Source organism: Apostichopus japonicus, chromosome 22, assembly GCF_037975245.1.
Source record: "Apostichopus japonicus isolate 1M-3 chromosome 22, ASM3797524v1, whole genome shotgun sequence".
NCBI classification, from domain to species: Eukaryota; Metazoa; Echinodermata; class Holothuroidea; order Aspidochirotida; family Stichopodidae; genus Apostichopus; species Apostichopus japonicus.
This window is the reverse complement of record NC_092582.1, coordinates 17,038,798-17,059,195: the sequence shown is the minus strand read 5'-3', so window position 1 is coordinate 17,059,195 and position 20,398 is coordinate 17,038,798. Positions and strand designations below refer to the sequence as shown.

The following is a 20,398-nucleotide window of genomic DNA, read 5'->3' as shown; positions in this document are numbered from 1 at the left end:
TAATCGAATCGATATAAAATGTATATGTTGGTTTACACTTTGAGAGTATATACGCTTACGTCTCGTTATATACTTACATCTCGGTATCCGCTCATATATATATATATATATATATATATATATATATATATATATATATATATATATATATATATATATATATATACGTTGTTCGATACAAGTGACAAACGCCTAGAGTGGAATTACGACATTCCTTACGGGTTTCGAACCTCTGGACATACAATCAGCGTCCATAGCCCCATGGTTAGGGTGCCCGCATATAAAAGCGGGAGGCCCGGGTTCGAATCCCGGTAAAGGCTGGAAGTTTTTTCCAAGTTCTGGATATTCCAAATCACTACAATTTCAAATAGCACGTGCACTACATACCAGTATAAACACTTACATATCGGTACACAATTCACTTGTGGTTTTTTATTCCTATGTAGGACTATGCAGATCACTTTAAATTGCGAGGTTACATTCAACTGGATACCACCGTGGTAAAGATCGAGCCAGCTGAAGACTATGACGTCACAGGCAGATGGATCGTACGTACTCAAAAACGTGGCGAAGAGACCGTCAGCCAGACTTTCGATTACGTCATGATTTGTAGCGGATTCTTCACAGATCCTTTTATACCCAAAGTCGAAGGTGATGAGATCTTTGAGGGTGAGATTCTCCATACCGCTCAATACAGAACTGACGAACCGTTTAAGGATAAAACAGTACTCGTTATCGGTGAGTAAAATGACCTGTTTTCAACTTCTGTACGTTTTTCCCCCTTCAGCACAGTAGATCGGAAAAGAAGAAGAACCTGGTACAATATAGAGTAATCACACAGTGTTACTACCATAAGTGAAACGTACAGTTACAAATTTCGCTTTTGGTTTCGATGATAATCGTTACCTTTGTAGTCATGCAGGTGGATGAATGTGTGCGCGTGAGCGCGCGTGTGTGACGCCTTTCTTGTAAACACGATATCTCAAAAAGGGAAACTTGGACCACTCTCATATTAAATGTTTCGGGGTACCATATATTGAGTAAAATAAGCCTATTGTTTCTTTTGGGCGAGGTTAAAGGTCATTTGGAGTCACCAGGGGTCAAAATGTGAAAACGATATAAACAAGATATATCAAGAAGGGAAGCTTGGACCATTCTCATAACTAGTATATAGTTGTGACACGTTGATCTCACTTAGTTTTGGTTGATATCAAAGGTCATTTGGAGTCACCAGAGGCCAAATGTGGAAACCTTGTTTCATAATTTACCGTATCTCCCATCGACCAGCTTATTGGATAACATGTGCGTTTCGCCCCATAATAATAGGAGTGGCTGTTGGCAACTAAATATTAGCTTAATGGCATCCGTAGAAAATAATCAGAAGTCTGGACCAAATCTCCATTGGCTTAAGTGTGTCGGTAACTTTTGGAGTTACCATGTACGTCGCTGCGTCCATGCCTGTGCACAAAAGTGAGTAATGAACGTTGCACTGTTATTACACAACGTTGCTATTGGAATAGACGATATCATTGTGAATCATCAGTGTTATATCGTTTTTGAAGTTTTCCGATGTATTTCACAATTATCGAGATTCAGTGCCAAATATAAACTTCAGGTTCGAGTGTAGTAATGTTGGGGAAATGACCAGGCGCCGTTTACGTATATTAACTGTCGCCTAGTTAGATGTTTTAGAATCAAAACAGATGCAAAATCCTGGGGACCAGGGGTAAAAATCGTCCGGCGGCTGCTTAATGTACGACTTGTATAGGTGTACCACAATGAGTAGGAGAAGCCTATTGTCTTTGATAGAGATCAATATGTTTGCTAAATACAAGAGAAGTTTCCATATCTGTCATCAGCTGCCAATGTAAATATTGTTTTGTCATAACTCAATGCTGTTTCCTGTATTACTGAGATTGAAGTATGTTGTTCATCCTGGCTATACCATACAGCCTAGTGTTTCACATTCACATAAGATTATTCAGGTAACAGTATCGAACCACACTGCAGTTCTGCTGTCTGGTTTTTGGGTATATGTGTAAATTCCGACATGCCTGTGCCCATTTGTAAACCTGTTTATATAGAATTTCATAATGCAATTGGCTATCGTCGCAAAATCGAGTAAAATGTAAGAGTTCTTGAAAACAGAGATCGTTAATTGTTAATGTGCTTGAAAGTGTCAGGAGGTTCCATGGGGACTTATTGCAAAAGCATGCAATGGCTTATGCCGTGTCTGGTTATTAATGTCTGTTGACCTAAAAAATAACCATGGGATACTCTATATCAGGGTTTCCATAACTTTATCCCCCCCCCCCAAGGACCCACTGTGGATGTTAGAGTTGTCCACGAACCACCAACTTTTCGAGGTACGATCTGAGTCATATTATACTATATTACGCAAAACAGTGCTTCGTAAAAGATCAAGTTCATAGTGTAATATCGTCATGAAAAAAAAAAGAGATGAAGAAATATTTATTTGGAAACATCAAGATCAGATCAGCACTTATCTTCACGACGTATTGTCATGCACGTACACCAACTTCACCAAAGTCATGCGGCCTGTGTCTGTTTCATAATTCAGTTATTTATCACGATGCACGGTATACGGTACTACTATGGCAACATATACGTATGGAACGCGAAAAGAGTTTGTCGATAGGACGACTTTTGTACATTACCTAAATTATAATAATATGTCAGATTTTATTTCAACAAAAATACTCTAGTACATTACCTAAATTATAATGATATGTCAGATTTTATTTCAACAAAAATACTCTAGTTTTGACTTTCAGAAACGTCTCTCGAACCCCCTGGGATGGACTCACGCACCCCCAGCTGGGGTTCATGCACCCCAGTTAGGGAACCCCTGCTATATATAGTGGTATCTATTCCCTTGTGATACCTCGCTGAATCGTGGCATGATCATCGAATTATGAATCGTCATGATCACGTGGTTACATGTAAAAGGTATGGGGTTGCGAAGGGATCAAGGTACATGGGTTTCGTGCCAGGCTATTTCTTGGGAAGAATTATCTTGAAAAAATAACGAGATAAGAATATGGAATGTCTTTCGGAAATAAAAACAAATTATTTCATGAACAAATTTTTACTTTCACATTTCCGTGTCAGGTATACTATTAGAAATTCATCGGCATTTCAGCCACAAACTTTGCAAGTATATCGGACAACAACAAAACATAAGGCAGCAAGGATACCTTTCAACACACAATCAACAGAACGTGGCTGTTGTGACGTCATATTTAAACTTGCTCAAGTCTTCTATGTATAACAAACAAAAGAACATTCTAGCGAAGTCAGTGGCGTAGGAAGGTACTTTTGAGTGGGGGGGCTGAAGACTGATGGCCGGCCTGGGGGAGGGGTCTAAGGGGAGGGGGTGTCCCCCTCCCCTTTGGATTTTTTTTTGCATTGCCAGGTGGCCTCAGATGCAATTTGGTGCAATATAGCACACTTCAACCCACCCACTCCATTTTGTATATAATTTTGCATTTTCACCTGGCCTTAGATGCAATTTGGTGCTCCAAATGAGATTTTTTCCTCATTTGGAAATGAAAAAGGGGTTTTCTGACTTGCGAAGCGGGGGGGGGGGGCGGAATGATACTTCCGCCCCTCCAAATTTTTCACTGGGGGGGCTGGCGCCCCCAGCCCCCCGGTTCCTACGCCCTTGAGCGAAGTCAAATAATTCCTGGCTATTTGGGAGAGTCTGTCATCTTAAGTTTTTTTCTATAACTCATGTATTGATTTAATGAAGAAAGTTGCTTCTCTTTAAAAGACCAACATTCCCTGCAGCCTTATATTTTTTGTTTCTCATGGAGCTCTAACGTGTTTCCTTTAAGTACGGTACGCTGTAGGCCTACTTACATATACACAAGGGTGATACACGTGGCATGCTCATGTAGTTGGATTATAAAATGGTAGGTTACGATAGGTTCTTAAACAAACTTGATAATTTATTTCTGTCTTCTTTATAATTACAGGAGAGAGTCTTTCCGCTGCCGATATAGCTGTTGAAACAAGCATCTCAGCCGATCAGGTAATACATGCATGGTTGGGTTGGGTGGTAATGTGGCACTGACTTTTAAATCACATTCCCCTCCCGATATAGGATCAGTAATAATACTAATGGAAGAGGAACCAAGAGCGGGGTGGGGTCCTATTACAAGCCGTTTTAACATCTACCTCGTATATTCACTTAAAAGAAGAGTTTAGAGGTTTTTCATATAAATCATCAGATTAGTACACCGATTATCCTCGACCATAATCCCCAACAAGCTTTGATTAATGCCATTTTCGCTATCGTTGTTTCTTACTCGTGTTTATGTTGTTGATATCCTCTTCGTGTGTGTATTTTGTACTTTTCTGGGAATACAGGAACGCCATTTTTTCGTGGAAAGACGTGCATTTTTCCTTTTTAATTCTGTATTCTTGTAGTTATAATCAACACAATTCCATAGTTTCTATAGCTGTATCTTTCATTCTGCTGAGGCAGAACCGTCTAAAATATGGCTAATATCCCTTTACCAATATCTCATTCCAACGAAAACCTTGACATCTGGAAAACAGTAACCAGAAAACGCCCAGCATAAAATGATCTGATAGCTCTTACTTTCTCAGAAGATACCGTTAAACTCAAGCCTAAAGCTACCAAAGTTATTTAGTGAGTGAAATAAATCCAGAAATCATGAAACATTCAATCACCCGGCCAATCAAACACAATCAAAAACAATCAAAACACCCACAATATACTGATTGGATTAAAATTCAATAAAGCTGTCGAAAACGATATAAATAACCTCCAAACAGAAAATCTCCATACCACCTCATTTGAACAAACCGATACATTATCCCATACCCTTTCAAAAATTATCTTAGATAACTATCAATCGAAAACCCCAACTTAGGAAATAGCACTAACTATTTAATTGATAAGAAGGGGAACAAAATTCAAAACCCCCAAAGATCAAATTAAACTCTTCTAGAATATTTTTACTGTCCCTCGTGACCCTAATATCAACACACTTTTTAAAGGTGAAATTGTTAAATGTGTTCATAAGATGGCCCATCACCTAAACTCTTGCCTTAATGGTACTCTAAATGACCGGTGCTGTGGCCGAGTGGATAAAGGCGGTGGCATTTGAAGCAATGAGGCTTAGCAATCGGGAGGTTCGGGGTTCGATTCCCGGCCGGGTCATAGTAAGGTGGGTTTTTCATCCAAGAGCAATCTACGGTTTTCCCATCTGAAATGACTTTCTAAAATGAAAAGATTCCAAATTTGGGTTAAAATGTTGAATTGGAAGCCACCCGACGTGTAAGTTGTAATTCATAAGCCCTTGCGGGCTTCTCCCACATTTGTGGTCGCTTAAGCGTCGTATAAAAATAACTGCTGATTATTATTATTACATTATATTACCCAAAACCCCCTCATCACCTGATTACTTTATAAAGTTAAGCATTATTCTCTTCAACGAAAGCATTAGAACTGGCTACTTTCCAAAGCCCTTGAAACATGCTCTCACCATACTTTTACCCAAACCAACCCCCCCCCCAAAAAAAAACAAATCCAGAAAACTAACATTATACCAATTAGCCTCCTTTCAGCTCTTGGAAAATCTTTGAGTAAATTTTAGACAACAGAAATAGAACCCACTCTTTGAAAGTCAAAATATTTCAACAATTCCCAGTCTGCGGGTTTTAGAAACAAAAAAATCTAAAACAGACTACCCATGGAGTTGCTATGTTCCATAACTACTCCCTGCACTCCCCAGGGCTCTGTAACTAGCCCTCTTTGGTACTCTCTTTTTGTAAACGACACCCCCACCAACAATGTACGCAGTTCAAAAGTCAGCCAATTTGCTGAAGACATCGCTATCAGTGGAACACATGTGATCTAATCACCAATGCTGTAAACTATATCCAAAACTCAATCTATGCTATAGAAGGGTGGCGCTAGTTACCGTTGGGGAGAATCATAATCAACCCAATCAAAAGTAAATTCATAGTATTCGAATATCCATATGAACAGAAGTAAAAAATCAAGTAATGAAATCTCTTTGATAATATCATAACTATAGTAGCATAGATGTAAATTTCCTATAGGTGTAACAATCGATAAAGATTTGAAATATAAGGCACACATAAATAAAGTTACAGGGATAGCCTGGAGAACGCTTAAACCTCTCCGTGCAAGTAAGTAATAAAACTCACCTTAGAATCTACCACAAAAACAAACATTGCACAAAAGAGAACAAGACTTCCTCTTACTAAGAGAAAGTTTATTCCACTTATAGAGCAATTCATTTTCACTTAGGAAGAAAATTCCCTAACTGAAATTAAAATCTTCTTAAGTAAACTTGACTTTTTTGTTTAATTATATTTTGACTTCAGAGGAATCAATTTCAGTTAAATTTGAATTTACTTTTAAATTGGATGAGTTTCAGACAGTTCTCTATTCAGTTTACATTAGTTGACATACGTAACCATGGTCAATGCTTAGTAGAGGGAGACCTTTGCAAAAAGATTGACTCTGGGTAGCCTATAGCCAGCGGTAGTGAATGCTTAACTTGAGACATAAAATCTTAGGTCGATTTCCACACCTCTTGTTTTGGGGTGATGGCGTACGTGCTTGGGCGCAGAAGCGCGGATATGACTTATGAGCATAACGGTCGTATTGAAAAGCCATGTTGACATTTCAATCCTCAAGTTCAGATATCTGAAATTAAGAGAGAATAACTTATATGCTAAGCATCCTGTTGAAATTTGCATGCAATTCCTCCATTTTCCGTTTTCGACATATATACGATAGTTGACAAATGCCGCAGTTTAAAAACGTTAAGCAAAACTTGAAGCTTGCAAACAGGTGTGATGTCATTGTTGCACATGTGACAGCAAATCATGCTTTGTTTTTCTATGTTTTTTTTCTCACTGTATCGTTGTTTGACCTTAGACAGGATAGGGGAGGGGGGGGGGGGTCGTTCCATCCACCATTTCTTTGCCGGGATGTGAAGTTCATCAACACTTCAATAAATGTTCGAGTGTTTTGCTTTTACTCGAAAACGCTACATATGTAAAGTCAAGCAGCATTTTGCGTTTTGTCGCCCTTTTCCACTTTTTTTTTTACAAGAACATCGAGTTTTTTACATATATCAATCACAAAACAGCAAACTAAGATATTAGCCAAGTTTTTCCCCTGCCAAAAGCGTTTATTGGCGAGTAATTAAGGACATTTGTAGATAATGAAAAAAGTGTCCACCAACAAATTCCACTTTTTATATTAATAGCATACAGTTCCCCTAACCCACTAGTTTGAATCCAACCCATGCTCCAACTAATAATCCAAATAATAATAATAATAATATAATAAGAGATGCAGTTTTAGTTACGAGTCGTTGCTGAAAATAGATTCAAACGTCGAGTTGGTAACTTAGTTCAACCAGCGAGCTGGACTCTAACAGCTCCCTGGTACAACAGACTGCCATAGACAATCTACCCAAATCAAGCATGGTGTTGTATTACATATTGACCAATGGCGTTCGTAGCTTTTAAATATATATAAATATTATGGGCGAGGTTTATTTGGATCCCAACGGAAAATATCTTCGAGAAAAAAAAAACAAAGTTGAAAGTTGTAAATTTTTCGACTTTTATGCCACCATTTGAAGTAAGATTTGAATAGATAAGCTATAGTTATGTATGCCGTTATGGCATCGTGTAATGAGTGAGGTTGAGAAAAACCATAGAAAAGAACGCAAAATGCTGCTTTAAATATTATTTTCACCAGTATGTTTCGTATGCCTTCTTCCTTCGTTAGTCAAACATTAATTTTACTCTGGAAACTCAATCAAACTTACCATGCAGGTTTCAACGGGCACTTCTTTTTGTTCTCTCATTTAATCATCTAAAATTCTCGGTCATTTCTATATGGTTTGACTTGATTTAATTTTTTTTTAGGTTTACTTGAGTGTTCGACATGGATTTTGGGTGTTCCCTCGTCGTACATACGGCGGCATGCCTTACGATGCATTTCTCCAGCGTCGTGTCACCATGTCCATTGTCCCTACGTGGCTGCTTAGATACGTGTTCCAACTATTCTTGGAAATAGGTATTGATCACCAAGCGACAGGGATCAAACCAGAGAGGAGGCTTTTCGAAGAGAACTTTGCGGTAAACGATTTGATATTCACTCAAATCACGTGCGGTAAAATTCGAATTCGTCCAGGAATCAAACGATTTTTGACCAATGGCGTAGAATTCGAGGATGGAACAAGGTTAGAGGGTCTAGATGTGGTGGTGTTTGGTACAGGATATAATGTTAAGACACCATACATCGATGACAGCTTAGTATCTGGTAAGAAGGGTTTTATTTCGGTGTGGATATGTGTATTTGCGCGTGTGTTTCGGGGGGTGGGGGGGGGGGGGTTCTGTTTGTATAGCCCCAAAGAAATTGTCATATTTGTTTTATAAAAGTATTGGACCACTTAAAACAAAAAGAGAAATCAGGCTATGCCCCTGTCGCGATCTCTTCTTATAGGGTCGTGAAATGTTAACTTTCTTAATTTTTATTTAATTTTTTTTAATAGTTTTTGTGGTTCACCATAAAAGTAGTATAAGAAAGATATTTGTGGAAAAAGGAGGTGGAAACATCTTGTAAATAGTTTACTTCAAACGTTACAAAGCATAACACCATTTTAAAACTAAACACCCTTAATCTAAACTTAATATAAACAATTTCATCAAGGGGGAGGGAGGAGCACCTCATCCCGTAAGAGCCCTTTCTCATCCAAGATTGATGTCATGTCTATTTTAGTATGCTATCATAAGTCATTATGCAGTCTTATCGCCTAAAAGGCTTAACAAAGTTTGTCGCCACCTAAACCAATTTTACCTCTCATATTGCATAGAAATCGTTTTGGTAATTTCACAGCATTCAACAAGTGTCACAAGTCATTCCTATCGTCCAGGCGAATTATATTGTTTTACGGCGGTTCTCTGCGGGACTCTTTTCATTTTTTTTCACAGATGATATCCAGACTCGTAACCTGTATAAGTACGCGATTCCTATCAATTTGCCACATCCGACAATTGCATGCATTGGCCTCTTCCCTACCGACTCTGGCTTTACACCGGTAGGAGAGCAGCAATCGCGGTGGGCCGTTCGAATCTTCAAAGGATTGATCACACTCCCTCCGGTGAAGAAAATGGAGGAAGATATTCGTGAGAAGGAAACCGACTTGTGTAACAGATACGGTCGTCCGAAACTTATGGTAAGCTTATAGTCATCGTTGCTCATGTAAATTCAAGCCATTTTAAAAGAATTGCTAAATTGAAGTCTAGTCTTTTAAAGCATTAGGAAGGAGCGTTAGCTCAGTGGTTAACGCCGGTGCCTTTCAATCATAAGGTCCCCGGTTCGAGTCACTCCCAGATTAATGTATGTCGTCCAGTTACAGAGTTGTTGACGATTAACAATTCATAATCATGGACGTTAAATATGAGTGTAAGAGACTGACTTCGGTCAGCTTGCGGCTTAGTAATGAGGCCTCTTCGCGAGATCCTGCTTGCAGGAGGATCTAAAATAAATACACAAATATACACTTCCCTTGATGATGCTTCCCCTAAGCCCTCGTAATAAACATTTGTAACGTTGTAGTGTCGCATCAACATCAACACCGCCATCGTCCCAGCCACAGTCGATGCGTTCGCCATTTTCGCCCCTCCTCCTCCTCCCACCCCCACCCCACCGCCAATGTCTTCATTGGTTATCGTCACTTTCAAATTAAACCTGAATTTTGGGTGTAATCTGTAACTTTGCACCAGTATGCCAAATTCGACGTAATATTTGCACGTAAACATATACCGTTCAATCTGAATTAAAAATCTATGCAGTGACAACTGATTGGGTTTTCCTGAATAACTTTTTTATCTGTCATTTTAGTCATCGCGCAAATTTGCTTTGGCCTACAAATTTCATCATTCCTGATTCGATTTTAAAGAATGCAGTTTTAAAACCAAAGTTATACCATCAGTGTATAAAACTCGCATGAAATACCACTGCAGATAATAACAATTCAACACAAACTTTACCTTTAGCAATGATATGCTGTAGAAAATGTAAACAGCGCCACTCGAATATATTACAACATGATTTCATTAGCCTACAGTCAGGCCATACTCTAGCTTTCGTCTGTTGCTGTTTCCGGAAAGCGAAATGACTATTGCAACGGTATTGGACGATTAGTAACACATATAAATCGTACGACAGATTAAGCTCCGCCTAGAAAAGATGTTTTCCGTGTTGTTTATCAATATTGGTGAGCTAAAGAACGTCACTCTAGTAGATCGCTGGGTTTGGCCAATGTTTTCGGATTTCATTGACTATTACAGTTTTCTTTTACATAAAAGGTCGAAACACCGAGCACCATTCGGATTTGTATCTTTTGTGTGGTTGAGTCATTTGTACGGAAGTTGTCAATTAGACATTTTGCAGAAAATTGTTCAATTGCTCAGTTAAAGCAAATACGCAATCCAACATTTTTCTGATTTTTGATAAGATATTATCTTGTTTTTTAAACAATTTACTGAAAAATGTCAATATTGGGCAAAGTTTTTTGGTTCCTTGCTTTAGCAAAAGGAACCTATGCAGTCAGGTTGGCGTATGTGTGTGTGTGTGTGTGGGTGTGTGTGTGTGTGTCTGTGACACTTGCTTGGGTACGCTCTATCTCAATAAGGGAATGTTGGATTGAGGCCAAACTTGGACTATAGATCTGCCATATGGAGAAGGTGTGCCCTATTGTTTTTGGTGCCCACAAAGGTCACCAAAGGTCGGTTATGGTCCAAAAACCGAAAATATTAAAACGGCAATAACTCCCAGTGCCAATGTGCGAAAAGGTTGATATTTTGGGACAAGTTGTGAACTGGTTAGGGAAACATTTTCAAAGTTAACGGTCATGTGATCCGAGCTCACCAAAGGTCAATTAATGATAAAAAACTAGTATTTTTCCGATAACTTGAGAACGAAATGTCCGTTAGGGTTGGGAGTTGCTTCAATGTTATCCAATTGTCGACCCGCATCTGGGTGACCCTTGACCTCAATTTGACCTCTGGTGACCTTTACATATTTTTGGGGATTTTTACAGTTTTGATGCTATTTTCAGATGTCAAAGGTACCTTCTGATTATAAATGTCATCAGGTTGACCCCGTGTGACCTTTATGTGCGAAGTTATATGGGGTCAAAGTTTTTCGGTCGGAGTTAGGATGGTTGTACAGACTTGTCGTTTTGATTTTTGGAATCAGGAGATTAAACTACATCTGAAACCAAGGTCAAATGGTCAAAGGTCACATTAGAAAAAATGTGCTTATTTTGGGAGGAAACGAGCAAAAAAGAAAATGTTTGGTTTTGATGCTAGATTTGGATATCAAAGGTACCTTCCGATCAAAAATGTCAATTGGTTGACACCCGTGTGACCTTCGTGTGCGAAGTTATACAAGGTCAAAGTTAATTTTCAGACATTTAATGCAACAACTCCCAGTTCCAAGGTGTGACATGGTCGATATTTTCGGACAAGTTGCAAATGGTATAGGGGAATATTTTCAAAGTTAACGGTCATGTGATCCGAGGTCACCAAAGGTCAATTAATGTTAAAAAACTAGTATTTTGGGGGTAGCAAATGGGCAAAGAAAAAAATGTTTGAATTTGTATAGTTTGATGCTCTAATTTAGGTCTCATCAATCAAAAAAGTCAATAAGTTGACCCAAGGTGACCTTTGTATGTTAAGTTATATGAGGTCAAAGTTAATTTTCAGACATTTAGTGTAATAACTCCCAGTACCAAGGTGTTACACAGTTGATATTTTTGAGACAAATGCAAATGGTATAGGGGAATATTTGCAAACTTAATGGTCATGTGATCAGAGGTCACCAAAAAACTAGTATTTTTGCGATAACTTGAAAACAAATTGTCCGTTAGGGTTGGGAGTTGCTTCAATGTAATCCAATTGTCGACCCGCATCTGGGTGACCCTTGACCTCAATTTGACCTCTGGTGACCTTTTCAAGTTTTGTGGATTTTTACAGTTTCGATGCTATTTTCAGATGTCAAAGGTACCTTCTGATCATAAATGTCAATGGGTTGACCCCTGTGTGACCTTCGTGTGCGAAGTTATATGAGGTCAAAGTTAATTTTCAGACATTTAATGCAATAACTCCCAGTTCCAAGGTGTGACAAGCTTGATATTTTTGGAGTAGTTGCAAATGGTATAGGGGAATATTTTCCAACATAACGGTCATGTGATACCAGGTCACCAAAGGTCAATTTATGATAAAAAACTGGTATTTTTGCGATAACTTGAGAACAAATTGTCCGTTAGGGTTGGGAGTTGCTTCAATGTAATCCAATTGTCGACCTGCATCTGGGTGACCCTTGACCTCAATTTGACCTCTGGTGACCTTTTCGTGTTTTGTGGATTTTTACAGTTTCGATGCTATTTTCAGATGTTAAAGGTACCTTCTGATCATAAATGTCAATAAGTTGACCCAAGGTGACCTTCGTGTGCGAAGTTATATGAGGTCAAAGTTAATTTGCAGACATTTAATGCAATAACTCCCAGTTCCAAGGTGTGACAAGCTTGATATTTTTGGAGTAGTTGCAAATGGTATAGGGGAATATTTTCCAACATAACGGTCATGTGATACAAGGTCACCAAAGGTCAATTAATGATAAAAAAAACTAGTATTTTTGCGATAACTTGAGAACAAATTGTCCGTTAGTGTTGGGAGTTGCTTCAATGTAATCCAAATAAATATATAATAAATGTCAATGGGTTGACCCCCGTGTGACCTTCGTGTGCGAAGTTATATGAGGTCAAAGTTAATTTTCACACATTTAATGCAATAACTCCCAGTGCCAAGGTTGATTTTTTTTCAAGTTGCAAATGGTATAGGGGAATATTTTCAAACTTAATGGTCATGTGATCCAACGTCACCAAAGGTCAGCTAATGTTAAAAAAATAGTATTTTGGGGGGAGAAAATGCGCAAAGAAAAAATGTTTGAATTTTTACAGTCATGCCCTATTTAGGTCTCACCAATCAAAAATGTCAATTGGTTGACCTCCGGGTGACCTTTGTGTGTGAAGTTATGTATACAAGTTCAAAGTTAATTTTTTGACATTCAATGCAATTAAATCTCAATGCCAAGGTGTGACATGGTTGATATTTTGGGACAAGTTGTGAATGGGGTGGTGGAACATTTTGAAACTTAAAGGTCATGTCATCTGAGGTCACCAATGTTATCATATCTGTTGACACGCTTGTAGGTCTCTTATACTTCTTACATTTTCGACGCCATATTTAGATCTCAAAAGTGCCTCTTGATCAAAAATCTGATCACATTTTGTGATCACAAAAGTGTTGGCTATAGTGTTGGTTACTTTATGGGAACATGTAGGACCACAATTACTTGGACTATTTGAGCCCAATCTTGCTTGATAATATTATGTGTATTGTCATATACCCCAAGCAAGGAGCCACAGTGCCCTTGGGTTCTGGTTCTTATGTTGATTGCACTTTTAGGCTTCCGTACATTTGCCATTTTGTCAAATTCTATGATAAAATTGAAGAGCTAACCTTGCGGAGTAATATTTACCTGTAAAGTAAAGTATACTGTTCTCATCAGCGCTGATTGTTTGAATGATACTGCACGGTATCCATTTGTAATCATTACAAACACATTTCCCCCTTTGATTAGGCCTCATCGAACGACGAAATTAAGAACAATCAACAATATCTTGGCTATAGTGAAGGAATTGAGAAACTAGTAGGACAATTTGACGGGAGTATAATAAGTGGTAAAGTCGATTCTCGTTAATTGCCACCAATGCAATTATTTTTAAACACTAATTATGGTTCATCCACACGGCAAGTATGATATTGTAAAAGTTTGCCACTCCCCATTGCCTATCCTTCCTCACCCTGCACCCATCGTCTCCTATCCATCAATATCCCACCATTTTCCCTTATCTTCCATTTCCTCCTCATTTTCCTCTCTCTTCCCTGTCACGCCTCTACCCTTATGATCATTTCCCCATCATTTTCCAACCCTACCCCACCATCTCCCTCCATTTTCTAACCTAACCCCACCCATCTCCCCTCATACCTCTTCATTACACCCTCTCCCTTCCATTTTCTTAACCATCTCCCATTCCTCTTTTGCCCTAAACCCAAGAAAGAACCTGGCATGCCCTCAGTGGCGGAGCTAGGGGTATTGGTCAGAGGGGACGAGAGAATAGTCTGTAGGGGCGCTTTCGACACTATCTAAGCGGAGCGCCACCACAGGTTGGCGCGGAGCGTAGAGAAATTTTCGAGTAAAGATACTCCCTAGATAGCAGGAAATGACCCTTTCCGGGCCTTGCTAATTTGCAGATAAACGAAGAATAAATAGGTGTCATCGCCATTTTGTCAGAAAAATACACCAACAAAATGTGACAAATGTCAATAGGTAGATGAGGACGCAATAAAAAAGTCAATAATCGCGAATAAGTAAAAGTAGTAAAAAGCTGAAAAGGGCGCCAGCAGTCCATTTGAGTCCGTCAGGGGGGGGGGGGGGCATCCGCCCCTGACTGTATGGACGCTCCGCCACTGCATGCCCTAAAGGACGTTTTTGGGCACCCTAAAACGAATACCATCCACCATCTATATCTACCATTCCAATATATCCACATCCCATGTTCATTCCAGTCATCCCTACATTGTTCATTCATCCCCATATAATTATGCTACCTAGTGCCCTACCATTCTCATATTCATCTCACATGCATCATCCCTACACTCTAAAAAAACGTGTTTAGGGTCTAAACACTTTTCTGACCCCACTTTGTAAACGCATTTAATTCCTAAACACTTCAAATGTTTAGACATAAGACATTTTTCTGTTTATAGACTAAACATGTTTAGATCTGTAAATGTTTAGATTGAGGAACAGTGTTTAGATATTAAACACCTCAATTCACCGTGACTTTCTGCATGAAGCTCAGTTCACTGAAACGCGTATACATTGACTAAAAAGTGACATACATCCCAACATTTTGGAGTAGCATGTCAAATTCATGCAACCGCAAAAATAAAAAAAACGAAAACACAAAACAAAAGGATGGGTGGATTTCTAAAACTTTTCAAGACCCAATGTGACCCAGTGTATATACCTGTTTCTTTCAACATCATAACTGGGTACATATACCTGTTTCCACAATCCAGTTACTAGAATGCGAAGAAGATTCGTTCTGTGTCGAGATAATGTAAAGTTTTGTCTCCTGGCACCCGGTTCTCATAGTTAGTACAGTAGCTACTTTTCATGTTCCACAACCGTGCATCAGTTACTATACTGCGCTGTGTTCGCAACACGGTAACATGTGTTACAGGCGGCACAGTAATTAATGGAAAGCTCCGAGTCCGACAGGTGAAAATTTGCAGTAATTAAAAAAGTATATCCAAAAAAGAAAAATTCAAATTAAAAAAAGTGAAAATTTAAAGTGAAAAACATGCAGTAATGACTGTGCCACCTGTACATGTTACCGTGTTACGAACAGTAGTTACTGATGTACGGTTGTAGATCATGAACAGTAGTTACTGTACTATATACGAAAGTATTGGCTGCTCCTGGCATACTTTACAACATTGAACAAACCTTGACACATCAGCATTAAAGACTGAGTTTTCCGGTTGTATCTGGACATTGCATATACTTGCATTCTGGTTTTAACTCTACCGAGATGAGAGCCTTGAAAAGATACACAAATTAAATGATCTAACAGTATATATCATGTTTGTTGCAACAAAATGTTAATGCAGACTATGTTAAGTAAATTAGCAGGTTATAAGATTAGATGATATGATGCAAATTATGCATTTCCTTTTTAAAATGGTGTGTTCTAATATAATGCAGATTTTTACATCAGGCTAACAATGTCAGTATACATATGAACTACACTCAGTTTCATGAAACAGTTTCAATTTTCAAAGGCTATATATATTCCATATATAGTAGAAGTGACTTAGAAGGTTTTGTGCAGTTGTTTGTGCAGATTGCAGAAGCTTCTGTTTGTGCAGAAGGTTTTGTGCAGATTAATAAAGCATCATATTGATAATCATGAATCCATACCCTTTAAGCCATGCATCATCTTTTTACTTTGATACTGATAGTGTAATTTCCCTTAAAATTATACTATGACCAATATTTGTAACTGTCCGCACCACAGGCCTATTCTGTTTCTTGTTACTATATATTTAAAGGAGCTGACGTCACACAGGTGAGAAATAGAGATCACATATGATGGTCCCATTGCTTTCATATAGAAAATTGTCTAGTAAAGGTATCTATTATGTAATTAGAGCGAGCAGACTACGGTAAGATGGTGTGGGCGTTATTTGACAGACAGCTTTTACCATATATAACATTTAAGGGAAAGTTATTGTGTTTCGTATTGTGTTTCGTTACATTTAAACCATCATTTCTTGTATAAATTCAACATGCTGAGTTTGCTGGATCAAGTCTTTCTTTCTTCAACACTCATATTCTCATAACAGTAACACCACACAAATGTGGTGAAAATTGTTGAAAAAAGTGTCGCGCACGGAATGTCCTAATCTAGGGATACATTTTCATTTAAAAGACGGAGAGGGATGAACTTGACCAGCACTTTTTATTCCGCGGCGCAATCGTTAAACTAAGCTTGAATTCTGTGGTTGGATGATTGATACATGCGAGGTACATATATACGTGAACGAGAAGTATTATTATATTATAATATAGTAGAACCGTACAGTATAATACGTATAATGTACGTATCTCGCATGTAGTACGTACGTAATAAATATTACGTATACGTACGTATTATAATTACGTACGTACGTAATAAAATTATGTTTTCCCATGTTCTCTCTAGAGCTTCGTAGCAACGTGAGAAAACCTGTTGTTGTCACGACGCTGAATTACATGTTTAGATGTACGCCTATGGACTGCCCCCGTGACTTACACTGATGAAATTACGGAGCCTAATGATGAGCTGTTTGAACTAACACGATTGAAATAGGGAATTAATTCTTGCAATGAATATTTATCTTGAATTTAAATTTACGATTGCATGGGGCTTAGAACTCTAAATCCATAATTAGATAGGTAATCAATCCATAATGGCGTGAAATTAAATTCGTAAACCATGGTTTACGAAATAAATTTCGCGCCATGCACTTAAAGTGCAAACGAAAATAACGTAAATAAGGTCGCAAGCAAATAAAACATTTGAATAAAGAGCATTTTGTGATAGCACGTATAACCGGAGGCAAATGAGATAATGATCAATATGCAAAAAGTCAATCTTTCAAATCGAGGGCTGACGTTCAAGTGAAATGCTAGAGCTTCGAAAAATTGAATAAAATAATTATACATTTACCATGCTCTTTCTTTATCTCTATGTTTTATTTCGTAGGTCCCTGGCATCCCTTTGACCGATGAATTAACGCAAGATATTGGATGCTATCCAAATTTAGCAAAAATTTTCCTTACCGATCCTTGGTTGGCTGTGATGGTCTTTCTGGCCCCAGTTACACCTTTCACCTACAGAATTCTCGGACCCCACTCGTGGCCAGGGGCTAGAGATGCTGTCTTGGGCTGCTGTGATTCTTTTACCAGCGGAATTGGCGGAAATAAGACGACCAGGCCTGCATCGTCACATTACAAATACTTGATCGTTGCTCTATTTATTCTTCTGATAGGAATGCAACTATGGAAGTAGTAGGTGAAATGGTAGGTGGAACATTTTTAGACGGATCTCGAGTATAGGTTACTTACATAGTCAGGACTAACTGTTATAGCCTCAAATGGAAAATACCTCATAACAAGTCATGATAAATATTTCTATCGGCTGTTTACCGATCTTTCACAAATACTCATTGTTCTATAACGCAGTGTGGTCACTTTCCTCTGTACGCAGACATTTAACACCAAAAGTTGTTAGCCCTCAAATTTAAGGAATCAAGGGTTTTAGACTGCCTGTTAATATGATTGGTGAATAAACGGTCGAGACCCTAAATTTGGGGACTAACGAACGAGGCTCAGACAGATTTATATGTGGAGAATATCATTACTCAGGTTTTTTTTATAAGTTTCCGAGTGCCTCATCAATGATAGGGGTTTGAGAACCTCGTTGGGGCTGCCGAAAATTTGCTTACAGGGCCCATTTTACCCACGTATATTTCAATAAAAATTTTAAATTTGAATTTCATAATATATCATGTCCTCAAAATTTAGTTTAAAAGCCTTTGAAATATACGACAAATATTTTAAAAGTGACATTGAAAGATTAAAGGAATTCGGACCGCAGAGGTCCAAGAAGATTTAGCAAGGGATTATTAATATTGATCTTCGTCAGAATCATGTAAACTACAACGTGGAACAATGGATCAACATCATGACAATACAATCCTTTGTTAATACTATCGATAGGCCTAAGTGAGTTACAGGTGAAACCTATACTCAGTATTAATAACATTGACAAAAACAATTATTTGTCTAAGTTTAATTCCGCTCGCTTTAATAAGTTATATATTGATCATTATCCGATTTTTATTTTATAAATTGGTCACTAAAATGTAATAATAAACCCCAAAGATTTTAGATATAATATATACCAAGTGACCGAATCACCTCTAAGCATATTACAGAGATTGTAGCTGCTGAATGGTCTGTTATATAGTCTTGATAAATGATGATGTATATAGATATCGCTTACTCCCAATTTCTGTGTGTGCAAGTTTTCCTTCACAGCTTCAACAGGTCATGTTCGGTCACCAAATTTAAACCGATAAATCAAACAATCAAGTATCAATATGGATTACAACTGCCATCGTTGTTTCTATTAAACATAAATATGAACTCTATAATACAATATAGGCAAAGCATTCATTCATTCTATCATTTGATCGCAAATCTGATTTTTCCAATTATGAAAATTTGCAACAAATGTTATAAGACAGCTGGCAAAAAAAAATGCTACTATAGCTATCTCATTGACTTTAACAAGGACGATAGTGCTAAAATGTGGAATTACGGTAATCAACAGTATTCTCAAGTAAACGTGAGCAAACTAATTGTAGTAAAGCCTTTTGTTTTTAATGATGTTCTCGCAGAGGGTCCGCATACAATTACTAATAATGTTTAATATGTATTTTTCTACAGTTGCCAAGTCTTTGTCAGCCAGGCTACCAATGGGGGAAAAAAAAGAAGTTTTAAGTTTTATCTACGCATGTATACCAAAATGTATTTTGTTTTGTTTCCTATACTACTCATGGCAAAGTACTCATATATTAGAGTTACCTCATGATCGTAAATCACTTTGTGTCGAATAATTATGTCACGTGTTACTTGCACATTTTGGCGTTGGGTCCGTTTTAGGGTCATTACTGTTTACTATATATATGAATTTTATAAGTCTTCTCATAAGGCGTCCTTGATTATGTTTTCGCTGATGACGCTACTGTTTTTTCACCAACATTTAGACAATGCTGTTCAAACTATTAGTAGTGTATATATTTTTCTTTATACAGTTTCATAATGGGTAATTCCCAGATATCTACCTCAACTTTGTTTAATTACGACAATAAATTTCAAAGCGTACACTATCGTTCTTATAATATGTTACACACATCTATTTGTATGCTCAGGAAAGATGTTCTGGTGTCGCCCTTTGGAATTCTTCAAGTGAAAACATGAGAAATAATAAATCAATGTTATCTTCTAAAAGAAAACGTAATTATTATCTTCCCAAGGAATAAGGAATAATGTTCGTATAGTACTGCTTTATTATGAGCATTGAATTAATTTTACCAGTTCTGAAAAAAATCTGTGTTTTTTTTGTCTATAAAACCTTTTTGGTGTTTCTTTGCTCTATTGATTGATTTTTTTCACTTGTAAGGGACCAGACACGAAAAGTTTTGTTATTTCTGGTCCCACTACCTCATTGTTATATGACTATGTACTAACAATTGTAAATGATTGTAATTGCTGAAATAAACGGACGAAAGGCAAAGTTGGTACAAAAACAAGCCCTCTTTGATAATTACCAATGAAACTGTATTCTGCTATAACAGTTTTGGCGAGAAGAACAAATAAATGCTAAGTATGATATCACCATTTTGGGCGATTAATGTGATTTAATTTTGTGGAACTCTGAATGTTAAGACCGTGGTGTTATTATTGACCGCCGTTACTTACATGCCGTATTCAAGGATAGCTGAACAAAAATTATGGGTTCATCTCAATAAGAGGACTAGATGGACCCTGTTATACGTTTGATCATTTGCGTAAGTTCCACAATGACGAAATCTTTGACGGCAA

General features: G+C 37.8%; 1 protein-coding gene across 1 annotated transcript in view; it reads left to right on the top strand.

Annotated features, from left to right (window-relative positions):
• Window positions 1-20,185, top strand: part of LOC139964000 (flavin-containing monooxygenase 1-like) — a 42,151-nt gene extending 21,966 nt beyond the window's left edge. Inside the window, exons 5-10 of the mRNA XM_071965294.1 lie at window positions 447-738; window positions 3,999-4,054; window positions 7,969-8,365; window positions 9,037-9,281; window positions 17,493-17,809; window positions 19,241-20,185. Coding sequence (XP_071821395.1) covers window positions 447-738; window positions 3,999-4,054; window positions 7,969-8,365; window positions 9,037-9,281; window positions 17,493-17,798 — 1,296 coding nt within the window. The 3' untranslated portion in view covers window positions 17,799-17,809; window positions 19,241-20,185. The remainder of the gene's footprint in view (window positions 1-446; window positions 739-3,998; window positions 4,055-7,968; window positions 8,366-9,036; window positions 9,282-17,492; window positions 17,810-19,240) is intronic.
• The last annotated feature ends 213 nt before the right edge of the window (window positions 20,186-20,398 follow it).